Below are 14,254 nucleotides of genomic sequence, written 5' to 3'. Positions count from 1 at the left end.
AAATTCAACACCAATTTATGACAAAAACTCTCCAGAAAGTGGGTATAGAGAGAAACTACCTCAACTTAATAAAGGACATATAGTACAAACCCACAGCAGACATCATTCTCAATGGTGAAAAACTGAAAACATTTCCTCTAAGATCAGGAACAAGACGAGGATGTCCACTCTCACCACGATCATTCAAAATCGTTTTGGAAGTCCTAGCTACGGCAATCAGAGAAGAAAAAGAAATAAAAGGAATACAAATTGGAAAAGAAGAAGTAAAACTGTCACTGTTTGCAGATGACATGATACTATACATAGAGAATCCTAAAGATGCCACCAGAAAACTACTAGAACTAATCAATGAATTTGGTAAAGTAGCAGGATATAAAATTAATGCACAGAAATCTCTTGCATTCCTATACACTAATGATGGAAAATCTGAAAGAGAAATTAAGGAAACACTCATATTTACCATTGCAACAAAAAGAATAAAATACCTAGGAATAAACCTACCTAGGGAGACAAAAGACCTGTATACAGAAAACAATAAGACACTGATGAAAGAAATTAAAGATGATGCCAACAGATGGAGAGATATACCATGTTCTTGGGTTGGAAGAATCAACATTGTGAAAATGACTCTATTACCCAAAGCAATCTACAGATTCAATGCAATCCCTATCACATTACCAATGGCATTTTTTACAGAACTAGGACAAAAAGTCTTAAAATTTGTATGGAGACACAAAAGACCCCGAATAGCCAAAGCAGTCTTGAGGGAAAAAAACGGAGCTGGAGGAATCAGACTCCCTGACTTCAGACTATACTACAAACCTACAGTAATCAAGACAATATGGTACTGGCACAAAAACAGAAATATAGATCAATGGAACAGTATAGAAAGCCCAGAGATAAACCCACGCACCTATGGTCAACTAATCTATGACAAAGGAGGCAAGGATATACAATGGAGAAAAGACAGTCTTTTCAATAAATGGTCCTGGGAGAACTGGACAGCTACGTGTAAAAGAATGAAATTAGAACACCCCCAACACTATACACAAAAATAAACTCAAAATGGATTAGAGACCTAAATGTAAGACCGGACACTGTAAAACTCTTAGAGGAAAACATAGGCGAACACTCTTTGACATAAATCACAGCAAGATCTTTTTTTGATCCACCTCCTAGAGTAATGGAAATAAAAACAAAAATAAACAAATGGGACCTAATGAAACTTCAAAGCTTTTGCACCGCAAAGGAAACCATAAACAAGACAACCCTCAGAATGGGAGAAAATATTTCCGTACGAATCAACAGACAAAGGATTAATCTCCAAAACATATAAACAGCTCATGCAGCTCAATATTAAAAAAACAAACAACCCTGTCCAAAAATGGGCAGAAGACCTAAATAGCCATTTCTCTAAAGAAGACATACAGATGGCCAAGAAGCACATGAAAAGGCGCTCAACATCACTAATTATTAGAGAAATGCAAATCAAAACTTCAGTGAGGTATCACCTCACACCAGTTAGAATGGGCATCATCAGAAAATCTACAAACAACAAATGCTGGAGAGGGTGTGGAGAAAGGGAACCCTCTTGCATTGTTGGTGGGAATGTAAATTGATACAGCCACTATGGAGAACAGTTTGGAAGTTCCTTAAAAAACTAAAACTAGAATTACCTTACGACCCAGCAATCCCACTACAGGGCATATACCCAGAGAAAACCATAATTCAAAAAGACACATGTACCCCAATGTTCATTGCAGCACTATTTACAATAGCCAGGTCATGGAAGCAACCTAAATGCCTATCGAGAGATGAATGGATAAAGAAGAAGTGGTACATATATGCAATGGAATATTACTCAGCCATAAAAAGGAATGAAATGGGGTCATTTGTAGAGACGTAGATGAATCTAGAGACTGTCGTACAGAGTGAAGTAAGTCAGAAAGAGAAAAACAAATATCGTATATTTACACCTATATGTGGAACCTAGAAAAATGGTACAGATGAATCGGTTTGCAGGGCAGAAATCGAGACACAGATGTAGAGAACAAATGTGTGGACACCAAGGGGGAAAAGCAGCAGGGGTGGTGGTGGTGGTGGGATGAATTGGGAGATTGGGATTGGCACATATATACTAATATGTATTAAATGGATAACTAATAAGAACCTGCTGTATTAAAAATAAATAAAATTCAAAAATTCAAAAAAATACAATAGTAGAGCTCACAGGTGCTGAGTGGCCATTAAGTGTGCTAGGAACTTTATATGCATTATCTCATCAAAAGAAAATTGCAGCATGATGAAAACATTCTGGATTTAAATAGTGGTGATGGGGGCTTCCGTGGTGGCCCAGTGGTTGAGAATCTGCCTGCCAATGCAGGGGACACGGGTTCGAGCCCTGGTCCGGGAAGATCCCACATGCCGCGGAGCAACTGGCCCTGTGAGCCATAACTACTGAGCCTGTGCGTCTGGAGCCCCCGCTCACCGCAAGTAGAGAAAGCCGTCGCACAGAAACAAAGACCCAACCCAGCCAAAAATAAATAAACAAACAAACAAATAAATAAATTTATATAAGTAAATAAATAGTGGTGATGGTTGCAGAACCTCATGAATGTTCTAAAACCACTGAAGCGTATACTTTAAAAGGGCAGATTTTATGATAGGTGAATTAGATTTCAACTAAAAAAAGAATGTATGTGAAACAGTTTTGGAAAATTACAAATGCAGAGGTAGTCCACAAAGTGCTGTGAAGGATATAATATGGAATAAGTCAGTCTTGTTTCTTACTCTCAAGCTCTTTATAATATGGTTGAGGAGTTAAAACAGGTACGTAAGAACTAACACCTAAAACCAGGTGTGAGGGAGGACCGTTGTGAGCTTACAAAGTTTTATTAGACAGTCTGAGGACCAAGAGATGAGTGATGTACCCAGCCTCCAGGAGAGTGATGTCATTGTCAGGATATAGTTTCATGGAATCAAAGGAGCCATGGCATTCCAAAGAATGGGGATATAATAAAAAAGGTATACTATCCTTAATGAAGATTCAATGAGAAAATGAAAATACTATTTTCTTAGAATGTATGACCCTAAACAAGATGTTTCTAAGGTGGTATCACCCTAGATCTCAGCCACTTCTAGTTCCTTGTTGTGTGGTGCTATGAAATGTAATCAGTTATAAAGAAAGGTGTACTTTTCAGTAGCCCTACTCTTAACTCCATTCTCGGAGCATGCCTTGGTTTCAAGATCTTCTGGAACATGGACACAGTTGAAGACATTCTTTTTTACAAAGTTCCTCCAACTTGGCGAGGTTCCAGTACTGATATTTTTTAGCTCTATGAGTCGGGGCACATTATCTAAAGTCTCTGAGCAGATGGGAAAAGTAGCACTTAACTTTTAGGTCAGCTGGGAGTTTCAGGTAGATACTTGGTATGTTTTTCAGTGCCTGGTACCTGGTGAGCCCTCTGGTATGTAGGGCCTAGAAAGAGAGACGGGGGACAGAGAGAACATATCTTCTATGTCCCTGGGTATCTTTGGGATCCACTGGCTGTATTACAGCCATCCAAACGCTGGCCACACAGTCGGAGGCTCCCTGAGAACCTTTGGAACCCTCCCCAGCAGTGCTGCTGCGAATCCCTTAACTCTTGTGGGTGTGAATATTTGCATGCATGATTTATCTTCTCAATTTGACTAAAAACTTCCTGAAGGGCAGAGAACACACTTTACATGTTTGTATTGTCTACACACTTAGCAAATGCAGAATTCATATTATTCAATTTTTATTTATTAGCTGAATGAATAAAAAAGTATAAATCAGTAGGGAAAGTGGAAGACGGGAGCGGTAACCTCGTTTTTGAAATGGTGTGGGGTTTCTTTTGGGGGGAAAGGTTGCGTTTCCAGCTCAGTGCCAGGTTAAAATAACTGGACCCAAACTACTTCTTGACATTATGGCCCATCTAGATTGGTAAACACAATCTTTACCAGCCAGTAGGACCCCTAAGTCATTCATTTGGAAATGTTTTGGGGTTAAATTAGCCATGATCTGAATCAGTGTGTTTGTTCTGAGGTGAGAGAACAGGCGGCTCTCTGACTCTGGTGCTCTGCAGTGTCACTTACTCCCAGCAATAGTGACTATAGGCCCCAGAGTCCCCTTCAGCCTTAAAACCTCTGTTCCTTGGTGAGGGTTAGTCTCCGGAAGGGCAAAACATAACACAGCCTGACTCCGACTTCAGTTGACAATGTAGACTTGGACCATGAGAGTTGTTCTGTACTCGGCAATGAGCGCGAGTATTGAGTGCATTTGAAGACATCGTCAAGTTTTCTCTAAAGGGGGGCCCTGGAGTATAGAACTGTATCGTGTTGCACAGAAGAAGCTTATAGCCCATAAACAAGCCTCCTTGCTAATCTACATGCCATCCTGGGTGGCGCACTTGTTCACTTGCTTAGTGATACTCTAAGAGTATGATAAATAAATGAACAACAAAAAAAGAAGACAATTTTTCACTTTTTACTATTTTCCTGGACATAGTTGAGCCAAATGCTTCTTCATAACAACCCCAGAGTAGGGGAAAAGAAGCAGTGGACATATGGGCATGCCATACACAAGCTAAAGCTTTATATATGTGTATTCTGTTTTATCTGTTTCGAATGCATATAGATTGAAATATATCCGCATCTATAACACACAAACATCCTACTTGAAGTATGCCCAAGATATTGAGTATACCATTAAATCTTGATCTTTGTTAAAACAAATATTTTTCCAATGAATATATGATTACAGATGGAATTAAGAGATGCATTAACTATGGTGTCACTTGCTAAAACTTTCAAGTTCCTTTCCGATGTCATCTTTCATTTTTCCTTTTAACTTGGTCTAATAATATAATCCTTATTCTGAAATGAGCTTTTGTGAAAAAATCAGTAATTACCTTTGTCACTATTTATTTAATGAATCCATGGAAAGACTTCATTAAATTATAAATGCCTCGTTACTGATATTCTCATAATAGATTTTTGAAATTATGGTGTGAGCCAGTTATCTATTTCAAGGAAGACACAAAGTTGAAAAATCAGTACATGTCCAGTGAAATTACTGCTGGTTTTGCTAATGCAATGTCATGAGAATTTGCCAGGGACAGTCACATTTAATCCCAGAGAATAAGAATTTGAAATGAATTCTTTTAAATTGTAATTATCTATTGGCAAGAAAGTTTAGCAAGTTTTGTTTATATAATTGAAATGACTTGCTATCCTGTCAATATGGGAGGGATGTGTTTTGAGAATATTTACAGTTTCTGAATGGATTTATAAATATTGGTCCTTTAATCATGCTTGGTATTAATATTTTATAGTTTGTATGCCTTTTTTAATTTATTTGTTTTTAGGGAAAAAAATTGGCCCATTGGCTATTATTTATGCTTACGTTATTTTTCAAGGACTTGATGCAACCTGGGGTGGGGTAAATAATGTCTGAGTTAGGGTACAGTCTGTTGTCTGAGCCTACTTTGGTGGTATTCATTTCTGGTCTAGCTGACTCCGGAGTTTGAATCCATGAGATGTTAAAGATGTTGGAAGTTGAAGAATCAACATATGCAGGGAAAGATGGGCATCATTTAAAAGTCAGAAGCTTTCCAAGTATCAGCAATTCTCACTGTTTCTTAATAGTTTGTTTTACTGTGTTGCAAGAAATGAATCCCTGAGAAATCTGGGCATTTCTTTACCCTAGAAAATAAGCATTTTACATTTCATATTGCAGAAACATTTCCGGATAAGGTAAAAGACTCTTTTTCAGAGTTTGGTGCATTTTGTATCTTTAGCATTGTAATGCGTCTATTCACAGAACTTGAATCTCCTCACTGATTAGAACTCTGATGAAAATAGCCTACTATAGCCTTCCTATCAGAACAAGTAGGAAACTTGAAGAATTTCTTTCCATCTATCCTGGGATAAGATGCATGACTGTAATAGAAGAGACAGTGAAACAATCAGCTCTAGAGTAACAAATATCTCCATGTACTTGTTATGGCGAAAGAGCTGATTCCTAGGTTGCAACAGGAATTTAAACCTGTTCTGTCAAATATTTCTTCCTGACCCCAGTAAAGTCTAGGAAATGTCTCAACACTACCTTGGTCATTTTTAGATAATAAAAAAAAATCATCTGTTCATGTTTAGACATAAGTAATTTCAGCTTACTCCTTTGTAATAATAAATACAACTTCAGTTAAAGCCAGTCCCTTACCCCTTTACCCCTGCTTGGGCTGCCTTAGAGCTGCCACTTGCCCTGGGTGAGAGAGCAGGGTTGTTTCTCCTCTTGTTTACACGATGTTTACTCTTCTTCTCCTTGACTCCTCCAGGGATGAAGCAGGAGAAGAGGAGATAAGGGGCAGAAATGATCTTACTTGGCTAATACAATAGTAACTGTCTAGCTGTGCTTAGCCCATGCTTAAGATTGACACTGAGGGGCACTCTTGGGGGGCATTTTGGTGGGCTTTTTTTAGTTCTCTTAACCACATCCTTCAGATGGTCATTTAGGATTTCCGCCTCAGTCCCTGGGCACCCATCACTGCAACTCCAGGTTCTTTCTCTTGAGTTGTCTTAACTACTCACCACCTCTCTCCCCAGGGGACCTCTTGGATAGAATACAACGTAATTCAGTGCTGGCTCTCTAACCCATGGTCCATGTATAATGCTCACATGTTCCTTCTAACAAACTAATGTACAGGTGAGCCCTGGTGCAGTAATAACTTCTTGCTCTGCCATCAGAGCATCAGCCAGTCTCAGTCTCTCCCCTTGAAGATTTGTCAGGCAAGTGTCAAATCCCAGGCAAGGGCAACTGGGGTTGCTGATTACCCCAACTGCCCCAAGTTCCAGGAGACAAGTATCAAACTTTCTGAGATGTTCCATGAAAGTCCCTTTCCTGTGCACCCCTAAGATAAGGGGAAAGTAACCTTCTACCTTGGCGGTACATGCAAATCACATCACATTCAAAAATCCTCTTCTAATTATCATTCGCTTCTTGGTCTTTCTTGCCTCTTTAATGGGCTGCAAATAGGTTATTAATTCAGGGTCTCAAAAGCAGTTTTCAGTGCTCTTCTTTGCAAGTCTGGCTTAGGCAGTCTTGTACCTCATTTTGTAAAATGGAAGTAGAAATCTGTGTTTGTTTGTTTGCTTTTTACTTATTGGTATCTCAGGATTGCAGCTGAAACTGAGACAAAAAGAGTCCATTTTAGCATCCTATTATGTCCACATATCAGTTGCTTACTATCCTCTATAAAATTATTTTAAGCACGCATTGATTGATACACACAGTCTGCAAAGCATGATAAGAGCCTCCGTGGCGCTAACCAGAAAGATAAAACAGGTAACAAAGAACAACCAGAATTACCAAATCTGCTAACTGCGGCTAGAGGATGACCCGATATTACTAACATTCAGCCTAGTGTCATGAGTGGGAACTCAACCTCTGGAGCCCAACTGGCTGGGTTTGAATCACAGCTTTTCTCTTTCTAGCTGCATGACCTTAGCCAAGTTACTTAGTCACTCTGTGCTTCAGTTTCCTCAAATGTCAAATGCAGATAAAATAGTACCTCTTTCCTGGGGCTGTTAGGAGAAATACCAGAGTTAGTATTTGTAAAGTGCTTAGAACACTATAGAAGTGTTGTTCAAATAAAGATAATAAACCTCTTAAATAAGATTCTTAAAAAATTTCCTGTGGAGTTATATCACATATGTGTTAAAATATAAATATGCCATGTTAAATATTTTACTGAAAATGAGCAAATAGGAATTCTACCAAAGTGAAAAAATAATGAGTGCTTGCACCAAAGACCTATGCTAAAAAGATGTCTAAACATGTCTTTATAGGCCCTTGGATAAGAGGTTAGTGTTTATTGGAATCCTGTTGTTTAGTTGTCATCTGAATCAATCTACCAAAAACCGAAATGCCTTACAATGGCATATATTTAAAAATAAGGATCTTGAGAAATATGGTAGAAAATAAAAATAAGCCCAGAGAAAAACAGTATAGCAGGAGTCTATGCAACTTGTAAAATTTCCCTACTCACTTTGACTCTGAGTTTCCTAATAACCAGTCAGAAAGGAAATGTGATTTCAAGTCATATTGTTCATCAAGCCCAAAACAAATCAAAACACAAAAAAATAAAAACCATACTAACCTGTTATAAGAAAGAGATCTTTTATGGACATTAAGAACCAGGAAGAAGAAATATAGAAGGGGACAGTGACAAGATCAGTGTCCCAAACAACATCTTCAAATACTTCCCTTCAATTAATGCAGTGTTATACAAGATTTTTTTTCTTTTACAATAACCCTCAGTGTAAACTCATGCCATGCTTTTGCTGCTTAGTTCAATGATAAGAATCCAGCAAGAGGTCAAGAGGATGTGGTCCAAATCTTCTGGTTTCTGATTTTAAATTTCTGCAAGAATGGATGGACTATATGTCCTTTATATCCCTTTTCCCCCATGTCGTTCCTCTCAACTGAGGTTTGATAAAAGGTGAGCTGCAGACAGTTTGAGGTTATGTACTCTGACAAGGGCCCACAGTGCAAGTATTCTGTGCTACTGATTAAGGGCAAATCCACATGCTTTAAAAACCAACTGAACTTATGGTAGAGTTGACAACCCTGCTGTTAGAGAAGGCTTCTCAAAGCCAGGGGACATAAGCACATGTTTCTCTTTGCTGCCTTGTATTATGAAATTATAAAGTTAACAGCCACAAGCTTTGCACTTAGAATGTTGCTTTGCATAATTCAGAGAGGTAGTTACTTTTAGATACCCATATCTTAACTTTATCTTAGCTTAGGTATAAATGAAGAATGAGGGAACTGAATTCTAACTCTGGCACCCCTCTATTTAGTTATATGACCTTGAACAACTCATTGCACCTTCCTGTGTCATAGTTTCATCATCTGCAAAATAAAGAAATTCAGTGAATTTCAGATTCTTAGCATATGGTGATTTTTTTGTGTGAATAATGATTGTACTCATTAAATGCCTGTCTGTGTGCCCATACCCTGTAGAGTGATTTTCTATATTGTGAGCTTTTGTCCACTTTGTATTTAGAAATAGACTTCATTGCTCTGATTTCACCAGTTATTAAAAGGGAGAATTTCAAGCCTCATTTTTCTTGTGAAATGGAAGGCGTGGATTAAAGGAGCTATGTTAAAGCACATGAAAGTATATCCTTTAACACAGGCAGCTGTGTGCCTTGTCTGTGGCAGCCTCTGGGAAGAAGGCAGCTCAATTCTCTTGAAAGCGTGTCTTTTGGACTATCAATTATCCATGAAAGAGAAGCTTCCTATTTATCCAAATGTCAAGAACCTTGCCGGAGCTTTTCAGAAGTAAAATCGGAGGAAAGCAGCTGTTGTTCTGAAGCGTGTTTTTGAGCAATACTCTGTATGTAATTCTTATTCAATGATGATGAATCAGCACAACTTCACATAACTCTTTTTACTCCCCTCCTCCCTTCCAGCATCAAGGAAAAATCGGAGTTAAATTTAATGTTGGGACAGATGACATCGCCATCGAAGAGTCCAATGCAATCATTAACGATGGGAAATACCATGTAGTCCGTTTCACGAGGAGTGGTGGCAATGCCACGTTACAGGTGGACAGCTGGCCAGTGATTGAGCGCTACCCTGCAGGTAAGCCAGTGAATGTGTATCGGGGGAAGATTTTATGAAAAACAAACTGGAAAACGAAGCATTGTTTTCGTCCGTTTCACCCAACTTTGGGTTTTCGGAGAAACCGTCAAGTATTTATCAGATTTTAGAGTCGTGAATGTAATGCTGTCCTAAACTGTTCTTGATACAGTGTACAAATGGCATTTTATAGGAGAACTCGAAGGCACACGTTATCGTTTGCAAAATTCGGGACATCAGTGAAACCAGAAAAATGCACACATAAAAGGCACAACATGTCAAAGCTCTTTGTTAACTGGATTCTTGCATTTGAACAAAGGAAAGGCTTTGTCAAAAGTAACAAAGTTAAAATTTAAACCTAAGAGAGGGAATATCATACCATTTTTCTCTGAAAGAAAATAGGAGGAGAGTTCCTTTGATGGTGGTACATAGCTGAAACTCATGAAAGCTGCAGGAGGACCATGGGACAAACAGAGAAATAGTAAAGGAACTATATATAGTACCATAAAACAGCAGTTATAAGAACATGTAAGTAAATGAAATTTGTTTTCACTATCATATAACCATGGGGTTTCGCAAAGATTCTGTGACACTAGTAGTATTAGTCATTTCAAGTCTATAAAATGTATGCCAAGCTATTATTGATAAAATAAAAATTATCCTGTTCATCATTAATAAGTTTTGTCAGTACTGTTATTGAAACAGAGGCAGGAGATTAAAAACTTAAACCAGTGTTACTTGTGATTGCATATATTCTCAATTTTTAAAATCCTTTTTTAAAGTAAAATCCAAATTAAAAGTCCAAAGGTATTTTACTGAAATTATTATCCTTTCCATATTTTAGTACAAAAGAGGTTACTAAAAACATCAGTCTCATTTATCTGTGTATAGAAAGATAAAGAAAGATTAGTATAAAGAAAGATTATAAAAAGAAATTTTTATTTTGCACAATAAAAATGATTACCAAAATTTATATATAAATTTCTCTATTACAGTATTTGTTTCTTGAAAGAAACATTTCGAGGAAGTAACTAACTTACTAAATAAAGATCATTTTTTTTAGTACTACTTATGCACAATTATGGAATGAAATGTCTGTGATACCCTTTTGGACCTTTTATAATTCACAGCATCTACATCTTCAAGCCACATTTCAAACCTCTTCTATAAATCTGGTGCTTTACAAGTATTTGCTGAATTTAATGTAATAAAAAAAATACCCTGCTCTATGACAAAATTCAGAAGCAAGCACGTTAATAATATGCCCAGTGCCTTTTATAATACTGGCAAATAGCAGACACTCAATAAATATTTGCTGAATTGATGTCCTTGGAATTATCCCGGTTTTAAACTACAATTACAAGAATGCACACCTTCTGTTACCAACTTTAAAAAGACTAAGGAATGGAAGATCTGGAAAGAAAGTAACTTAAATATGTATGCAGTGCTACATAGCCCCTGCCAATCCCTTATTGCATGTACTGAATCCTAATAGAAATGTAATTTTTATGATAAATGCAGCCTTAGTGAAACAACAGAAACGTAAACTGGTGAATTTCCTAAAATCCAAATTAATCAATACCTATTTACTGAGAGGAAGTCATTGCACTGGACACCACTGAAGATATAAAGTAGGATGAGATCTAGACTCTGCTCCTGGGGTGTTGTCATCCGTGAACAGTGAACCTGACCATGTAAAATGATAAATCCTGTTACTATTACAGTGTGGCAGTTGCCTCTTGAAGCCTAGCTTTGTTTCACCAGTTAATTCTTTAAAATTATCTTAGGTTAGTAACTTTTCACTCTTACACTTCCAAACTAGTATCTTTAAGTGCCCTATTCTAGAGAATGTTAATGGTGACTTATGAGAGGAGAGAGGAAGTCCCACTCTCAAGTTAGTTTGGGAAATTCTGGGTTAACTAAGTTAAAAATATCTATGCTTGTATTTTGTTATATTAATACCATAATGAATCTCTAGAAGAGAAATACAGTATGCATTTCCCAAGCACAGATAATCAGAACCTCGTTTTCTAATGCACTAATGCGCTTGGATAAATATTTTATGTTTTTAAAAATTTCTATACCTCACTATTTTAATATATTTTATCTGACTAACAACCCTTTAACTGTGCACATACCAGATACTACATTCTAGGCATACTCCAAAAAAGACATGATCCCTGTCTTTTTGTGGTATGCTAATGTCCAATTTGAATGTCAGTAGCTGAGATTGGAGCAGTGTTAATTAACTAAGTCAACAAATATTTCTATATTTTTTTCTAGACTAATAGTTGTTTAACACATATGATGTCTTATGTACCAATTAAATGGATGCTCAGTATACGAAACAATATAAAATATATTTAAAAATCAGAAGCTGGCAAAATCATGATAATTAAGGAACGACTCTTCAGCAATACTCACCTTTTATATTTAGATGCCACCTTTTATATTTAGTCGAAGATTCTAAGTGTCCTTTCACCAAAAAGTATTTTCAATGTTATTACTAAATCAAAAGTGAGCAAAGTTGCAGTTATTCTGAAGGATACAAGCAAGGGTAAAACACAGAATCTGCCCTTGAGAAAATTAGAACAGCTGTGAGGAATTTCGATCTATACATATAAAAAGTTAATGATCAATGTGTAAAGAACTCAGGGGAGTCACCATGGTTGTCATCAAGCATTTTATTAATCATCTGCTCTGTGTGCATTTCAGCATGTTGTTGAGGTAGGAAATAAGCCATGAAAATTTCAAATACCTTTTTCTCTCAGCTTCATCTGCTACAATGCCATGAAGACTGAATACAAATTTACAAGTATGTGTCATCTAGATTAAAGTTTTTAGAACAAAGTGATCTTATGTATGAGCTCAATAGAAATGTCTAGCATATCTCTTTTATATTGGTTTGTGGTATAACTATTTTTATTTTAAAAGTTTTTTTTTGTTGTTGTTATTATTCAAAAAGAGATGGACTAATGCTTTTACCACTAAATCCTGTAATCAGGAAAGTGGAAACCAAGAGACTATATTTGGTTCCTTTTTAAGTGCCTGCACTGCAAAATATAGGTAATAGGGATTGAAATTAGTAATTAAGTATAGCACTTAACCTTCCATTGTAGGATTTTATGGTAAGTGCTTTTATATGAAGCAATTCATCTGGTAGCAACACTATACCTTTAATGAAAATTACCTAAAGCATTGACCAGTGGTATTAGCCTGTAATTGTCTGGAAGACTTTCATAGAGAAACTAATTAGTAGAGGTAGATTTTATGCTCTTCTGGAGTGTATGAAATATTCTCATAACTCAACAGTTCACGTGTTAGAATAAATATTGAATTTTCTGAATAGCAGACCCAGTTTTCATTATTTTCTGTGTATGGAGTAAAGTATAGAAATAATATTTTGCAAATCATTTAAAGTCGAGAAAGCCATTTCTTGGTGCTTATCAGTTAAAGCTCTAGAATATAAAGCATCATGAATCCCTGATTTGCTCTTAATTACAGTTACAGAAAATTACAAAATTTTCTTTCTCAACAAACATAGACTTCGTCTTCTCATGATGTTAATCCACAAAACCTAACATTATTTCACTAGCCCAGACTAAAGATTTCTCCAGATAAACCACAGTTACCTTCGAAGATAAACCATTGACTTCATTTGTCTACCACAGAATGCCAAAAAGATGTTATTTATTCTGTACAAGGTCAAATATTCCTTTTATTCCTGTCAAGTTAATACATCAAATCAACAAATATATACTATATTAAGGGAACTTCCTAGGCTTACCATCTTGTTACAGAGATACGTAAAAAATGTTCAAGATTAAAAATATACTGTGTGGGAAAACGCAAGTGTTATCATATCATATTCAGCTAATTTCTGAATAAGAAAGATAAAAAGGGAAAATTGGTTCCAAGGAAGACAAGCCATTTTGGAGTGAGTGGTCTAGCAAGACTACAAAAAATATAGGAAATTTGATTTGGGTCTTGAAAGGCTAGATTACATTTTAATGGGATTAGCAGGAAGAGGTAGAGACAAAAAATAATTAGGAAGCTTTAAAAAGCCCAGGTATCAAAAGATAAAGGCCTAAGATAAGGTGTGAGGGTGTGAGAAAATAAAGAGGTTGAATACAGAATACATTAGAAGACCTAGTGAACAACTGAGTAAAAGGAGAGTCATTTCTACTTTTTAGTTCCCCCCTCTCTCTCTCTCAATGTAACCATTGATTATTCAATGTTTTGATGCTGCAGTGGGGCCACTAGACTGCATTAGGTAACAATGAAATGGAAACCTGTGATAGGAATAAGTAGGGAAGTCAGAGATATAGTTGCTGTTTACTAAGAGTTTAGTCTATCTGGGAGGCAAAGAAGGATTTTGAAAACCTACCAATGTCACATAAAACGGATTAGCTTCAAAGTTAGTAGTACAGGGTTTAGTTGCTATTAGAGTTTAAAGAAAAGAGAAAATGGCGATCTGGAGTGTTGTAACAAAGCAGATAGTTTAGGGATGGAAGATTTGAAAGAAAGAGGAATAACTCAAGGAAAAACTTCATGGAGAGGGTGTAAATGCTTTTTGCATGACCATTCAAT

The 14,254-nt window shown here is 36.6% G+C and overlaps 1 protein-coding gene across 37 annotated transcripts in view; it reads left to right on the top strand.

Annotated features, from left to right (window-relative positions):
* The window catches only part of NRXN1 (neurexin 1), a gene marked incomplete at its 5' end in the record, with an annotated part of 1,123,860 nt that overhangs the window by 938,757 nt on the left and 170,849 nt on the right, over nucleotides 1-14,254 (top strand). For all 37 annotated transcript variants that reach the window (XM_082672696.1, XM_082672716.1, XM_082672704.1 and 34 more), the window contains one exon: nucleotides 9,496-9,667. In XM_082672696.1, coding sequence (XP_082528822.1) covers nucleotides 9,496-9,667 — 172 coding nt within the window. The remainder of the gene's footprint in view (nucleotides 1-9,495; nucleotides 9,668-14,254) is intronic.

This window comes from Grampus griseus (assembly GCF_964374135.1).
Source record: "Grampus griseus genome assembly, chromosome: 15".
Lineage (NCBI taxonomy): Eukaryota > Metazoa > Chordata > Mammalia > Artiodactyla > Delphinidae > Grampus > Grampus griseus.
Note: the sequence above shows the minus strand (reverse complement) of the source record. Positions and strands in the feature narration are given on the sequence as shown.